The sequence below is a fragment of the Lissotriton helveticus genome, chromosome 10 (assembly GCF_964261635.1).
Source record: "Lissotriton helveticus chromosome 10, aLisHel1.1, whole genome shotgun sequence".
Lineage (NCBI taxonomy): Eukaryota > Metazoa > Chordata > Amphibia > Caudata > Salamandridae > Lissotriton > Lissotriton helveticus.
This window is the reverse complement of record NC_136071.1, coordinates 274,532,961-274,547,883: the sequence shown is the minus strand read 5'-3', so window position 1 is coordinate 274,547,883 and position 14,923 is coordinate 274,532,961. Positions and strand designations below refer to the sequence as shown.

The 14,923-nt window shown below is 42.0% G+C and overlaps 1 protein-coding gene across 1 annotated transcript in view; it reads left to right on the top strand.

Annotated features, from left to right (window-relative positions):
- The window catches only part of OBSCN (obscurin, cytoskeletal calmodulin and titin-interacting RhoGEF), a 2,124,484-nt gene that overhangs the window by 1,810,470 nt on the left and 299,091 nt on the right, over positions 1 to 14,923 (top strand). The window contains exon 117 of the mRNA XM_078665296.1: positions 1,109 to 1,226. Within this exon, the coding sequence (XP_078521422.1) occupies positions 1,109 to 1,226 (118 nt within the window). The remainder of the gene's footprint in view (positions 1 to 1,108; positions 1,227 to 14,923) is intronic.

Genomic DNA, 14,923 nt, shown 5'->3' with positions numbered 1-14,923 from the left:
CGCATGTCTTTAGTAAAAGCAGACGCTTATTGACTACCACCCCCATGTGACAAATTCCTATGGGACAAAAACCTCCAAGAAGCCTATAACTAGGGTCTAAAGGGGTCTGCCATGTCTACCATAGTGTCTTGGGATGGGCATGAGTCCATGAAACTCTGAGGCGTTACCTAGTGATACTTTATCTAAAATGCAATGTGCTCAGATAAAAATGTTTTTAAATCACAAAAAACATCATAACTAATAATTCACCAATGTTTATTCCAGAGTGCCATAATAAGCTTTGGTAAAAGGGAGTTTGATTTATGCATTTGATGTAGGCCATACTAGCGTCCTACAATTATTGGGACTATTTAGCAAACACCAGCCACTAAGACCCAAATGCATCCCCACCGAGGTGAGTATGGCATTGCACAAACCTTCTTCATTCACACCAGATTGAAAACAGGTATCTAGAAAATGCGAAAACAGTAGGCTGATAAGTATCCATTTTCAAAATTCTAAAATCCTCATGGCAGTGTCAGGTTCCCAGATACCTGCAGAGTTGGATTAACGATTTTGATCTAAATTTCTTATAGACGGGACAGAAAAATAAGACATGAACCTCTGTTCCCTCATTTTTGCCACACGAATGGCAAATCAACAATAAACCACAGCCCTCACCCCTCCAGTGGCTTGTAAATGTACACCGGTGGAGTGCCTCATGCCTGAATTGTATGTACAGCTTCCTCGTGAAGGCTTATTGAACCTCATCTAAAAAGTCCTCAAATCGATATGTGGTTTTAAACCCTATAACTCCTAATGCCAGAGCCCCTAGAGAAGAACTCTCCAGAAGGGTAGATGCTTTAAATCCCTTGTAGCATTGCACCAATTCCCCCCTTGGTGTTGCCAAACTGGCCTAGGAAGCGTCCTCCCACAGGCTTGCTTTGGCAATGCTTTAGAGAGTTTGCCCGCACACTGTAAACGTAAGATCATCGTCAAGGCCAGTTTATAAGTGATCAGCTGTAACATTTTGCACAATTTCAAATCATAATACTTGTGTTTCTACTGGCAAGCATGTTACTTATGTGATTTGTAATCTTTGTTTTTATTTTTTATGTTTACTAAGCAGCTTTGCAACCTGTGAAGTTTGAGACCGCAGATCTACCAGAAGAGGAGAACAGTGAACTTACTCCTTCTCTTATGGCATCAATACATCCAACTTATGCATTCCAAGGTGAAATTAAAAGGTAAGGTGCTGCAGGCTCAGCCAGGCACTTGGAACCCCCAACCCACCTTTTCATGCCTGCTCCTATATGCTACGTTTCATTTTCGCTGTTATCAATTTATGTTACGTTAGCACTATTAAAGAAGATAGTCCCATCCAGTTCATCTTTATTTATAATTATGAAAATCCAATCAGTTTTATAGAGTCCATGATTGCACTGGGCAAACTTGTCTGGGCTTCCAAAAAAAGACATGGTTTTGTCCTGTTGGGAAAAACTGCAGGAGGATACTCCGCACAAGCAAGGAGGGTGACATAGTGATCACAGGTGTGAATAGCAAAGCTAAAAGTGATACACAGAAAGACAGGGGCAGGGGCGGGGGGGGTATTAGGAGTAGCAGTTAATTGAGATCGGAGGCGTGAATCCTATTACTGTCACCATCGGAACTACAAAATCAGTGTTGTTACCAAGCACCTGATAGATTTTACCCAGAGAGTTTGCCTGATGAAAGACCTCAGATTTTCTGGGTGGAATTCCATATGGGAAACAAGTTATTAACAGGACAATCAGAATAGTAATTCCTGATTTTTCTGGCAATTTTTAATTTCTCTGGGGAACCTCAAGAAACCATCCCCAATAACTGAAGTCTGCACCTGCTCCAAAGTTCCTAGTCTTCAAGGTATCCGTAACTCCGAAGGGTGCACTTACCAGTGAGAAATCCAGGGACCTCGTATGTCACCCCATAGTTCTTTCGAGGTGATTCAATAGTCTAATCCTGTGTCAAGGCCACATGTGCAACCTCCAGGAAATTAGGAAATGGGAAGTCCCAGTATTGGTCCTTCAGAAGTCTAATCATTTAACAAGGCTCCCAAAATCCCTGGGTTGCTTTACAAAAAATAACTTAATTTTTTTGGAACACAGTGCATCATTTGGAAAACACTAAGGGCCAGATGTAGGTCGCCTAATACCGGTCGGTAACGGCCAAAATTTCCGAATTTCGGCCGTAACTGACCGGTATTAGGCTACTGAGATGTAGGTGGCCTCAATTACAAATTCGGTAATTTACCGATTCGGTATTTTAAGGAATCAGTAAATTACTTAGGGCCAGATGTAGGCAGGCTATTACCGGTCGGTAACTGCAGAAATCGGTCCTTACCGACCGGTAATAGGCTTTCCAGATGTAGGAGGCTAAAAAAGAAGGATTCGGTAATTTACCGAATCGGTAATTTAAGGAATCGGTAAATTACCGAATTCTTAAATACCGATTCGGTAAATTACCGAATCCTGATATGTAGGGAGCACTCAAATGAGTTATTTTCCCATTTTAGGATTCGTTATTTACCACCAACTACAAGTTGGTTGTAAATAATGAAAACCTTTGAAAAACCATTGGTTTTGCTTTTCCAACAGTGCCATGTTACAGACATACATGCCCTTAGGGCATGTATGTCTGCAACATGTGCACCCATACACAATTGAGGGGTGCAACAGGGTGTCAAAGTGACACCCTGCCACCCTTCAATGTTTCCCCCTATTACCGAATCGGTATTTACCGATTCGGTAATTGACATTCATTCCTATGGGCCTCCAGGCCTACATCCCATTTGCCTGTTCTTAAATACCGAATCGGTATGATTCGGTATTTAAGAATCGGAAATCTGGGATTACCTACATCTGGCCCTTATTCCTTAAAATACCGAATTGGTAAATTACCGAATTTGCAATGTAGGGAGCACTCAAATGAGTGCATTGCATAGGGAAGGATTCGGTATTTAACACCAACTACAAATTGGTGGTAAATATCAAAAACCTTTGCAAAAGCAATTATTTTGCTTTTTCAACAGTGCGATGTGGCAGACCTACATGCCCATTAGGGCATTTATGTCTGTCACATGTGCACCCATGCACTATTCAGGGATGCAACAGGGTGTCAATGTGACACCCTGCCACCATTGAATGAGTTCCCCATTTTACCAAATCTGTATTTACTGATTCGGTAATTCCAATTCATTCCTATGGGCCTGGAGGCCCATAGGAATGAATGGGAATTACCGAATCGGTAAATACCGATTCGGTAAATACCGAATCGTACCGATTCGGTAATACCTACCGAATATTTACCTACATAGCATTTACTGATTCTAAAATACCGAATCGTTAAAATTCTGTGTTTTAGAATCGGTAAATCAAGATCACCTACATCTGGCCCTATTGGATTACAAACCTGCATGAAATGTACATACTACTTCTCGTCCCAAACAACTCTGCTTTCAATGGACATCTGCAAAGTTGGGTGAATTAAGTTTGAAGGTGGCTGGCGTTCAAGAGCAGAATGCTCTTCCTTCAAAGCTATTGCACATCACTTTTTAGGTCGAGTATAGTGCAGCATGCATGCACTGCTCTATGGGAGGCTTCCTGTGAGCACGCTAAACTTCTCCATGTGGGTCTGACTCCACCCACACATAGGATTGGCTTTTGCGTGTGTCTTTCACTAATGAAAGCACCCAAATGGCTAAAGGCGGGTACATGTCCCACCTTCTTTTGTAATGTTCACTCCCGCAGCGTTTTACTCTCTGGAGCGAACAGGGGCGCGCAGGGTGGCAGCTGCATTCCTCGTGTGTCAGGTTACACACAACACGCCGTGCTTTCGCTTTTGCTTGTTTTTTCCAGATCTTCACTACGGAGCTACAGGGCTCAAATTGCTGGCACACAATATTTACAAACATGGCTGTATGTACGAGCCAACAATGGACCTATAAGATGCACTGGACTGTCAACCACTCGTTTTGAGGAGATTCACTTTATTGTAAACATTTTGCTGGTGTCCTCCCTTGTCAACTTCTCAATAAAGTTATTAAAAAAAGGGGGGGGTGCTTTCTGATCACTGACATTTCAGCGCCTCGTCAGGGGCAGTAAGCGCAATGACAATCTACAATAAAGCTGTGTTTTGGCTTTCAAAAGTATTTATCCTGAATCAGAATGTGCTCGCATGTATTTATTTGTTTTTGCAGTGTTTATATACCGCTAACTCTACCCAACGGTATCTGAGTGGTTTGCATAAGTTCCAGTTCCATTACACAGGGTCACGTTCATTTTTTCGGAGGAAGACCGGCACGGGGAAATTACAGGATTTTTCCAGGATCACAGGATGTTGAGCTGAAGCTGAAACTCAGACCTTGTTCCTCATTTTTGAAGTCCAACGCTCAAGCCGTTACACCGCAACCTCTATTCAATGAATATTGGTACAACCGAGAGCGTGCCCCTGAGGGCACAGTAAACATGCATTACAAGATGTCCACAAGCTCTACACAACGCGATTTGCTTTTGCTTTTGCTTGTTTCTCTCAGATCTTTACTACGGAGCTACAGGGCTCGAATTGCTGGCACAATTTTTTACAAACACAGCTGTTTGTACAAGCCAACAATGGACCTCGTCAGGGGCAGTAAGCGCTATGAGAATCTACAATAAAACTGTGTTTTGGCTTTCAAAAGTCTTCATCCTGAATCAGAATGTGCTTGCATATATTTATTTGTTTTTGCAATTTTTAGATAGCGCTAACTTTACCCGACGGTATCTGAGTGGTTTACATAAGTTCAGTTGTACATAATGTCTTCTTGGTTTATATGTATATATATATATATATATATATATATATATATATATATATAGTAACAAAAATGCTGATAACACCTGTTTATTATAACTTTTCAACATGCTGCATAGTAACCGCAATTCTCTACAACATACCTTAAAGACATTGGCAAAGCCAATTTCTCTGGCTAAACACTTATAAGGTCCCAAAGGCGGGACCTATTGGCTATGCGAATGCTTGTTTCAATTGTTTCAAACAGAAACTGAAATCGGTATTGCTGACAGAGGTGGCCTTTTTAACAAATGGCGACCTGAGCGAAACAATGTTTGGCACTTCCTCCCACTTGCTGTTGGTTTGCTGGAAATAGGGGATGCATAAAGGGAAGGTTTTGGGGGTAAGAGAAAGGAGGGCCATGAGAAGAAAAATGTGTACACAGGTGCCATTGTTTAACACTTTTATTGACAGTAAGCAGACGCGAAATGTAAAACTCTTGTCTTACCTGCTCGATGTATTTTTTGCTAATATTTTTTGTCATTTTCTGGTTTGTAGTGGTATATCTGTGTGCAGAGAAGAAGTGTTGCACGTTTAGCAATACATATAACTACTGCTACCTAGTTGTGAGGCCCTGGGAGCTTGCAGAGCATGACTGAGGCGTGCATAGTTAATCTAATGTGTGCTGCTTATGAGTCTCGAAATGAACAGCAAATGTAGTTATGGTTGCAACGTACTTTTCAGAACAATTTGTGGACAGTTTCTTTTTTTTTAAATGTCTTATTAAGTATAACCTTATATAAGGATGATAAGCAAGGAAACAGGGTGCGAGTATTTAAGATATGTATGCACCTTTAAGAAGACTTGTTAGCAGATAACATAGGACACATAGAACAAGATGAACAGAGAACAATTATCTTGTACAAGTTAAAGTGTCTCAGCAAAGAGGAGGACTTCCACACTCGTTCCCCTCAACCATCCACTTCAGGCCCGGCATTATAGGGCAGTGTGATTGGTGCGGCCACACTGGGCGCAGACCTGTGGAGAGGGCGCTGACCTCTGGGGGGCGCTGTGTTTAGCAATAACTTATGATTGGAGAGATGAGAGGCACTTTTGCCCGGTGGTAGTGAGAGAATCTGAGGAGGCGGTCATGGGGGCGCCAAAAATGATTGTCGCAGCATGCGCAGCGGGCGCCACCAGCGCTAAAGTTGGCCCCGATCCACTTCACCTGCACCGTGCTAGAACCTTCATGGTCATCCATCTCTGCTCATGTGGCATTGTCTGACACATAGCACTTAACCTGCCGGAATTTTAATGAGGGATCTTTCCTGTGCTAAGGAGCTGCTGGTCACACTTGGATTATTCATTGAAAAGGAGGGAAAATTTGCAATGCCCTAACAGTAAAGTGTTCATTTTTATATATACAAATGAGTGTATAATTCTTGCTAGACTCAGCGTTCCACATCCAATTTCGATAAAATGGATTGTGTTCCTGCTTTACCTCCAGATTGGGGAGAGGTTATAGCCTAACGGCTAGGGCGGTTGACTTCAAATCTGGGGAACCGGCTTGACTCTGGGCAATGACGCTCAACATCCTGTGATTCTAGGCAAATCACTTAATCTCCTCGTGCCTAATAAAAAAACAAATGTTATGTATCCTCATCAAATGCAACTGATGCTCATGTAAAGCGCTCTTATACCAAATTTTGGGTCAAGTTCGCGCTATATAAAACTTTGGGGAAGAAAAAACGATTGTTCCTTCAGTTTAAGTGTTTGAAGGACTATAAAATGATAGTCCGAATTTCCAAATGTGACTGATTTTTAAAATGAATGGAAAACACTAATCGGACCGTCCAAGTGTGGTATTACCCGCATTCTGTGCATGTCTTAGTCCAAAAAGGGCGCATCTCACCTCATTTTGACTCCGTCACCCATTGATTTATTTCTTCTGGTCAGCCAATAAATCATAAAGACGAAAAAGGGCGACTGGCAGACTCGAAAGGCTTGATACTCCTCGCCCTTTTCTCCAACAATGTGAAATCTTCGTACTCCAACCTATTTCGTTCCCCAGGGGTTAGGGATAATCTTGGGCAGGGGATGGGCGTAGTGACAAGGTGTTGGAGTACCTTGTTTATTTGAAGCAAAACCTGAACTAAATTAACCTTCCACTAGAAAAGGCGATATATTGATGCCTCTGGTCAGCATACATTTTCACTTATTTTTAGGTTCACACCCCATACATTTCATGTATTTATTTTTTACTGGGGAAGTGTTCAGACACTCGTGTGGTTAACCCCCTAGGTGCTGTGGGAAAACGTTTTCATCTCTGTTTTCCCCCATTGGCTGTTATCGAAAAATCAAGCCTGCTTGAACTTTCTGGCTGTTGTGATCCCTAGAGCCAACAACTGAGCTGCAGCCTTAAATGATCTTTCATTGTGTACCAATCATGCAGCAATTTATATTGTAAAATTAATGAAAAACGGGAATGAGTGAAACCTATGTATTTTTTAAATATACTCAAGGGGCCGAGATTAGGAATAGTGGGTATTTGTACACCTCTGAATTTGGGACCTGCCCATAATATCTTACATTTGATAACCAATAATGGAGAGAAATTGAATTCATAGTAACACATTTAATACCATTCTGCCCTCCCACACTTCTCCTGATAGGTCCACCCACACAAATGGGTTAGTGTTACTAACGCCTCTGACACAAAAGACCCCAAAACCCAACATGGAATCTTCAGCATTTCTTGTAAAAAAAAATTACTTGTTTTGGCAATAGGGGTAGCTGCGGTATTTTGGCCCAGGCTCGGCCACCACCCATGAACACATACTAAATGCAGACTTTTTTTTAAAATTAGATACCCCGGGGAGTCCAGGAATGTGTGTCTTGCGTGGATCTCACATTATTTGCATACCCACAATACCGTGCAGATCTCAAACTCAGCCTTAAATCAGTTTCCTCAAATTTCTGTGACCTAAAGTAGAGGACCCGGCAGGGATCCAGAAAATTCCTACCAAACAGGGTCCCCCACATATGACACAATAAAAATGCAAGCACAAGAAGAGGATGGACGGAGCACTCAAACTTTTCAGACATTCACCCCCAGTTAATATCAGATCTGGGTTGAATCCATTATCGTTCTTTAGCTCACTCCACCACCCCAGTTCAGAACCAGCTATATGCAAATCAGTCTTAACCCAGCTCCTCATGGGAACAGTTCAGCCTGCCAGTCCTCCCTGCACCGGAAACAAGCATTCTGGGACCGGTTTTGGGGTAACACCCCTCATCAGCCAGACTAGTTTGAATCCAGTGGCAATGTGAACAAGGGACCCATGTCTGGGCATATCCTGCCAACTTAAGGTGAACAAAGCAAACACAATAAGATGATGGGCGGAGCGCTGAAACTTTTCAGACCCTCACCCCCAGTCATTATTTGATCTGGGTTAAATCCATTATCATTCTTCTGCTCACTTCACCACCATAGTTCAGACCCAGCCATATGCAAATCAGTCGTGACCCTGCTCCTCATTGGAACAGTCCAGCCTGAACTGCCAGGCCAGGTCCTCCCTGGAGCGGAAACAAGCATCCTGGGACCGGTTTCGAGTGTCTGAAACATTTCAGTACTCCATCCATCATCTTGTTGTTTTTTCTTTGTTCGCCTGAAGTTGGCAGTTTATGCCCAGACGTAGATCCCTTGCTCACTTTGCCGTTGAATTCAAGCCAGCCTGGCTGATGAGGTGTTTTACACCAAAACTATTAATCTCATTCATTGTACTAAATCCAACTCCTTCCAGTGTGTGGAAGTTAGGGACTGTGTCTGTGGATCCACTTGTAGCCCATTTCTTGGAAAGTGTGAGCAGATCTAAACTTAATACTGTGGTAAATATGCTGGTGCAGACTCTGCTAAGTTCTTTAAAGAGCACTTCCAGAAAGACTAAAGACATTAGGATTTGGTGGACAGGATACTCAGTCATAACATGGTGCAATGGCCTGCCCACCATTACATGCTGTGCATTGACTGTAATGCACTCGTTGCATGGTGGACAGAGCAGCCATAAGCAAAACCAGTTAGTACCTCTATACTGGAGTAAGTAAGGACACAGCTGCTCAAATGTAATTTAGGCAGAAAAAGTCTTGGATTAAGGTTGTTCTGAACAAAATAGATGGAAGAATTTAAAAGGCTAATCAGCTACTCAAGTAATGGGTCATTGAAGATATATATTGATGAACATCCTTTAGGGGCAGATGCTAACTATTAATCTGTGTGCTCCACTACATTCAGTTTCCCAGAACTTTCCTTTTGTGCAGTACAAAATGAAGCAAGTTGGAAGGCATTGGACAGGGTGAGATGTGCACCTTTGACAGTAATACCTGCTCTCCTACATCTTTCATTTGCCATGCACAAACTGCATTGTCGTTATCAGCTACACTTTTGCTCTGTTGTAGGAATGCGATCAGCAAGGTGCTGATCCTACAGCCTTGCAATGTCCTCCACAACAGATGAAGTAGAGGCTACTGCTTCTATAGTAAGTCTTCCAATAACAGACAACTTAAAGTCGAGGAAGGACATAATTCTTCCCGTGGCGATCATTCGATAGACAACATACACATTGAATGTTACCACCTGTATCAGGTGGGTAGCCAATATTTTACAGCATGTTTGAGATTCATGACTTGCACTATATGGATGAAGAACCTGGTCATTTTTGTCCACTCCGTCCTTGTTGTGATCCAGTAGCAGGTAGGCTTGTGGATTTCTGCCATCTGACCCCAAACGGTGGTCACCGAAGTGCTCTCACTGTGAAGTGTGGTGAGCACATATACTTCCCGCTTGCCTGAGAAGTTGGCAGAAATCAGTTAATCACAATACACTACTCTTGCCTTTTTGGGGCTTCATGCAAACAAGCTCCCGAGGGAATCCTTTGTAGTGCTTTTGAAGTGTGCCGCAAGCCAGCTTTGTACATTTCACTGACCAGCTGCACTCTTGTATAGAAATGATCTGCATAAAGATTACAACCTTTATGGTGGAGAGATTGGGCAAGCGCATATACAATCTTCTCTCTGACTCCAGACATTAGAAAAGTAATATGCAGGACTTATTGTGGAATCCTTCCCAGCATTTACTCTCAGGCTGTATAAATATAGAGCTCTCCTACAACACGAACATCTTGATGCCATAACAAAACTCTTTTGCTTGCTATATGCTGCCTAAACTCTAGTCACCCTTTAGAAAAGACTGAGGACCCATCAGCTGATACACATTTTCCAGGAGTATAACTCTCTGAAAACTTGCCGCACAGATGCTCCACAACAGCCTGAATATTGAACAATTTGTCATGATCTTGGTGTTCCGGGGTGGTGCAGCAGAATTTTTATTGAAATGCAGCACAAGCTGCAGAATCAAAAGCTTTTTTCTGACCAGTTTGACGCTGAGTGTTACCCAAACCGTACGAGTAGACCAATAGTATAGCACAGTTGGTTTGTGCCCTATCCCCATTTTAAATGTTAGGCCCAGAAATTGTTTCAACGCCCCAAGTGAAGTGGTGGTACACGGGTGAGCCTTATAGTGATTCCCCAGAGTGCCTTCATGCACCCCCAGGTAATGTTTGCCATGTACATTTGTTTGGTGCACAATTTCCTCAAGGAAGGTCTCAGACATAAAAAAGATGGAAGTAGCCAATAGGCAAAACATTTGGAGTCTTGACGTTACATCCAACATCTGCAGTGAATTGGGGAATATGTAGCTGAGCTAAATTAGGAAGCTGTAAAGTGAGCACTCTGCCTCTGCTCATGGTCGGCTACCATGCTACTGTCTTTCTTCAACACAGATTGTGCTTTCAAAAGGACATCACATCTGCCATGGGAATGTTTCTCAGAATATCTGGAAGGCGAGTCACTCTCGGACTGAAACATCACTCCAGAATCTTCTCTCTTACCCTCTCCATAATTATTGTCTCAGTTTCAAACTATGCCTCAGAGCGGACCTCCATTATTTGAGTTAGGGACTGGGAAGCAATCAACCAATGAAACACCATCTCTGTTCTCTATCTAATTCCTTCTGGCCTAGGTAAAATACAGCAAAACTCATAGAAATGAATGCTTTGCATATGTGTCATATGTACTGAAAGAATGCAGTGCAATGCTGTGACTGTAGGAAGGTAGGACCACTGGAACCATGCAGCAGTGGAGGACCAAATTATGTGTATCGGTTGACTAAATTATGCGACAAAAAAGCCACATTATGTAGTGTGATGCTGCACATGTGGAATTACTTCATTATTCAGTCATGTATTGCTGTGTTTTAGTAACATTAGAACCGTTGAGCTAGAAACAATTTTTTTTGTTCAAATTTGCAGATTATGGATAACTTGGCAAACGTGGCAAATCCATAATTACACAGAAAATGCTGAGGCCACGGAATCACATATTTCTAGTGGCCCAGACTAAATTATGATCACAATAACAGTCTCAAAAAGGAAAAAGCACTTGTCTTGCTCCACAGCGAACATCATCAAAGAAGCTAAAAGAGAAAAAGAACAAAAAATGACATTAAGTTGCAACCAATAAGGCAAAAGCACATATTGCCATAGTCACCCTTGACTACAGGAGAAACTTCTTCGTGAAACAATGCGCACTTTGTGAAAGCGTAGAGTGCTGGTGCCTCATAATGAAGTTAGACATGTGCACCTTGTGCCTCACTGGTTCCTCCCACCACAGCATAGTGCAATGTGTCAGCACACTTTAGCCCTTGCTTCAGTTATTGTGCCATTTACATTTTACTTCCACCCAGCACAACATACATCATGGTGAAATGAATGTGCCCACTACAGCCACAGATCAATTTTTCAGCCATTCACGTTTTGCGTCTACACACCACAGCACGGTAATCTGTCTGGCCACTTCAGCCCCTATAAGTTATTATGCCACTCATGCTTTGTACCCGCACACTATGTTCACAGATTGCATTATGGGGTAATGGCTCCCTTCTCGTTCTTTTACTATGCTGGTCAGTGCAGGATCCTCAGTTCCACAAAGGCTCCAGTTAACAGTAGTAAAACAAAATAGCAGCCAACTTTTCCCCTTACCTGGTGGGGCAGATTGTGCACCCCCTGGGCGCCCAACCGGCCCTCCCAGGGAAGAGAAGAGTACAGAGTTTATAAATAACTGCTCCACCAAAAGGTCCACATATCCCTGGTGTCTAATAGGATTCTTGCTTGTGGAACTGTAGCTTTTCTTTATTGTATTCACAAGTAAATTTAATATGATAATTCCTAGTATTAAGTCAGAGCTGGAAGGCAAGGATCAGTTATGAACTGCCTTCTCAAATTACAAGTAAATTGTTGATGTAGCATTTCCAAAGTCTCGGGTTTTTCTGGAAACTGTTTTGATCAGAGTAAATATTTTAGTATTCGAAATGATACATACAGAGATTCGCCATGCTGGGAGAAAATGTGCTTCCCATTGAAGTACCTGTAGTTTGTAAATACAATTGGTCTTGAGATAGTGAAAAGTTTTCCTTCATAGCTAGAATCCCGCAATCCATTATAAAAGAGATAGGTGTTCTCTCAACAATTCGATTGTGTTGTAAAAGGATCTCAATTGTCATGAGCTTTTTTCAAATTGCTCTCACATTTCAATGTGAGGAATAATACATTTCTGAATTATCCTAACTACAATATTTGTTCATTAGCTGATAAGATGGGCAGATGGAGATGGCTCAATGGACTGAGGCATCATCTGCAGGGGGTTGGGTATATTCATCAGATTTGGATACAGGCTCAATGGCTCATAGGATTTATCCAAATCATTGTCTGTAATCTGGCAATCACAAGTTTGAATACTATTAAGAGATAGTTGGAATCATGAATTTGTTGCAGAGAAATAGGTGCATCCTGCCTGTTAGAAGTTCTAACCCTGCTAAAATAACTCAGTGTTGCACACATTGTGCAAACGCCTGCATGTAATGTGCAGGAAGTATCCTTGCAGACCTAACTCAAATCCACATTTTTCTTGTCCTCATTTATAAAGAAGCAGATGGTCCTTAAACGGATATAGGCTCCTTCCTGGTTCCCGTAGAGGGAGGCCATGGTCTCACCTGTGTCCTTGCCACCTCCTAGAATAGCCAACTGCAAGACTATTACTTAGAGGAGGATTGAGATCAAGTCCACTTCCCCCCATTCGACATTCTTCCCATAATCTTGCTTATTTAATAATCATTGGACTTTATTGAAATGATGAATTGTCAAATTTACTAAGCCATTCATCCCAGGCCACCCAAAATCTAGATCTTTTTCTAGAAAAACAACAATGATCTAACATATATACCCTTTTAACTGAAGCAACCCAATCAAAATATACTGTCGACTAAGGCGAAACCCATTTTAAGCAGATTTCTCTGCTTGCCAGAAGGAGTAAAATAAATAACAGTGAGGATTGGAGTATAGAAAGCTTACAACTTGTACTCTCCTCCAAAAGAACTCCAAAAACAACCAAAACCGGGCTTACCTCAATGTTTTGCCCAAAAACCTCTGAAAAGGCCTTACCCACATCGTGCCAGAAACCCTGGATCCGAGAACACTGCTGAAACATATGCAGATCGTCCACATTTTCCAGACAACACTTCAAACAGGGCTTCACACCTTCACCTCCCAGCTTTACCAATCTCTTGGGGGTCCAGAAGGCCCTGTGGAGTGTAATCACATGCTTTTTTCTCAGGGGAGCATCTTTGAATACACTCCATAAAGTGCGCATTGAGACTTGTCATAAAGATGCTATGTTGATCGAAGGCAGGTCTCATCCCTAGGGCTCCTCCATCAGTGTTGGAGGGGGCTCCCCTTTCATTAGCAACCAGTACCATTTGGAGACATCTTTATGTTGATGGAGCGGACCCAAGGGGATATTTCCATGTTCATCATCTCCATTCCCTTCCTTCCCGATCTTTGCAGCCCAACTAGATAGTTGGTCAAATTTGAATCTGGATAACCTCTGGTTTGAGATGTTATTTAAATACTCCCAAGATAATAGTTTATTGTTTTGCAATAAATGGCCCCATTTCTTAATGCTTTCTTCCAGTAATGGAGTTGACAAACTATCCTTAAGACACAAGGGTGTACCAGGAGGCACCAGCACTGTAATACGGGATCTTGAGAGTTTTCCTGGCCTGAAACCAGAGCTAACTGGCTGATCTCAGTACCTTCAGCTTAACTTTAAAAAAAAATTGGGATGGACGAACTTCGAACTTAAAAAGAAACCCCTCTCCACCCAAGGGGATATTTCTGGACATAGCCTGAAGGAAGGGAGGAAAGCCAGAGGAATCAAACAGGAGAGATCTAATATTTTTTTATTTGGAAGGCCCAGCAATAGAGGTGACAGTCGGAGATTGCAATACTCCATCTAACTTAGTATTACGCAATTTTCTCCAGGAAATCCCCACCCCTATATTAGCCCAGAAGAAGCTAGATATGTCACTCTGTAAAGATTTTAGCATTTTATAATTAAAGGATAATGGGATCACATCAAAATTAAAGTGAACTTATGCAGGATAGACATTTTAACCAAATTGGAGCTGCCCAGAATGGAAAGTGGAAGGCTACTCCAATATCCTTTGAAAATACTTTATTCGAAACAAAATTTCATAAAAGTACATATACAGTATCCATAATAAATCCATAAAACTGTACATAAAACAAGTCATAATCATGAAACAATTCAGACAATGGGTACGAGTTTTGATCTAATAAACCAAGCATTCGCCACAAATTTAGCCACCCCACAGACGATATGCATTGAAGAAACATCTGTTAAAAAAATACGCATGGCTAATCTATGATCCCTCACCCCTAGGTTCTTACAAACAGGTTTCAGCCACCTTCCTCTAGGTATTTTGTAGGCTACACATGCAAATAGGAAGTGGCCCAACGATTCTTTTGGACAGGGACAGCCTGGGCATTTCTGCTCTGTTCCTCTATATCCCTTCCAACCTGCCTTGAATGTGTTAAGGGGTAGAATACCATAACGGAGTTTCAAAAACAGTGTTCTATCACGTGGGACCTGGATAAAATCCAAAAAAGGCTCTAACTTCCTAAGGGGCTTGTGATCAAGGAAGGTACTAGTTAGGTGACCCCAGTTT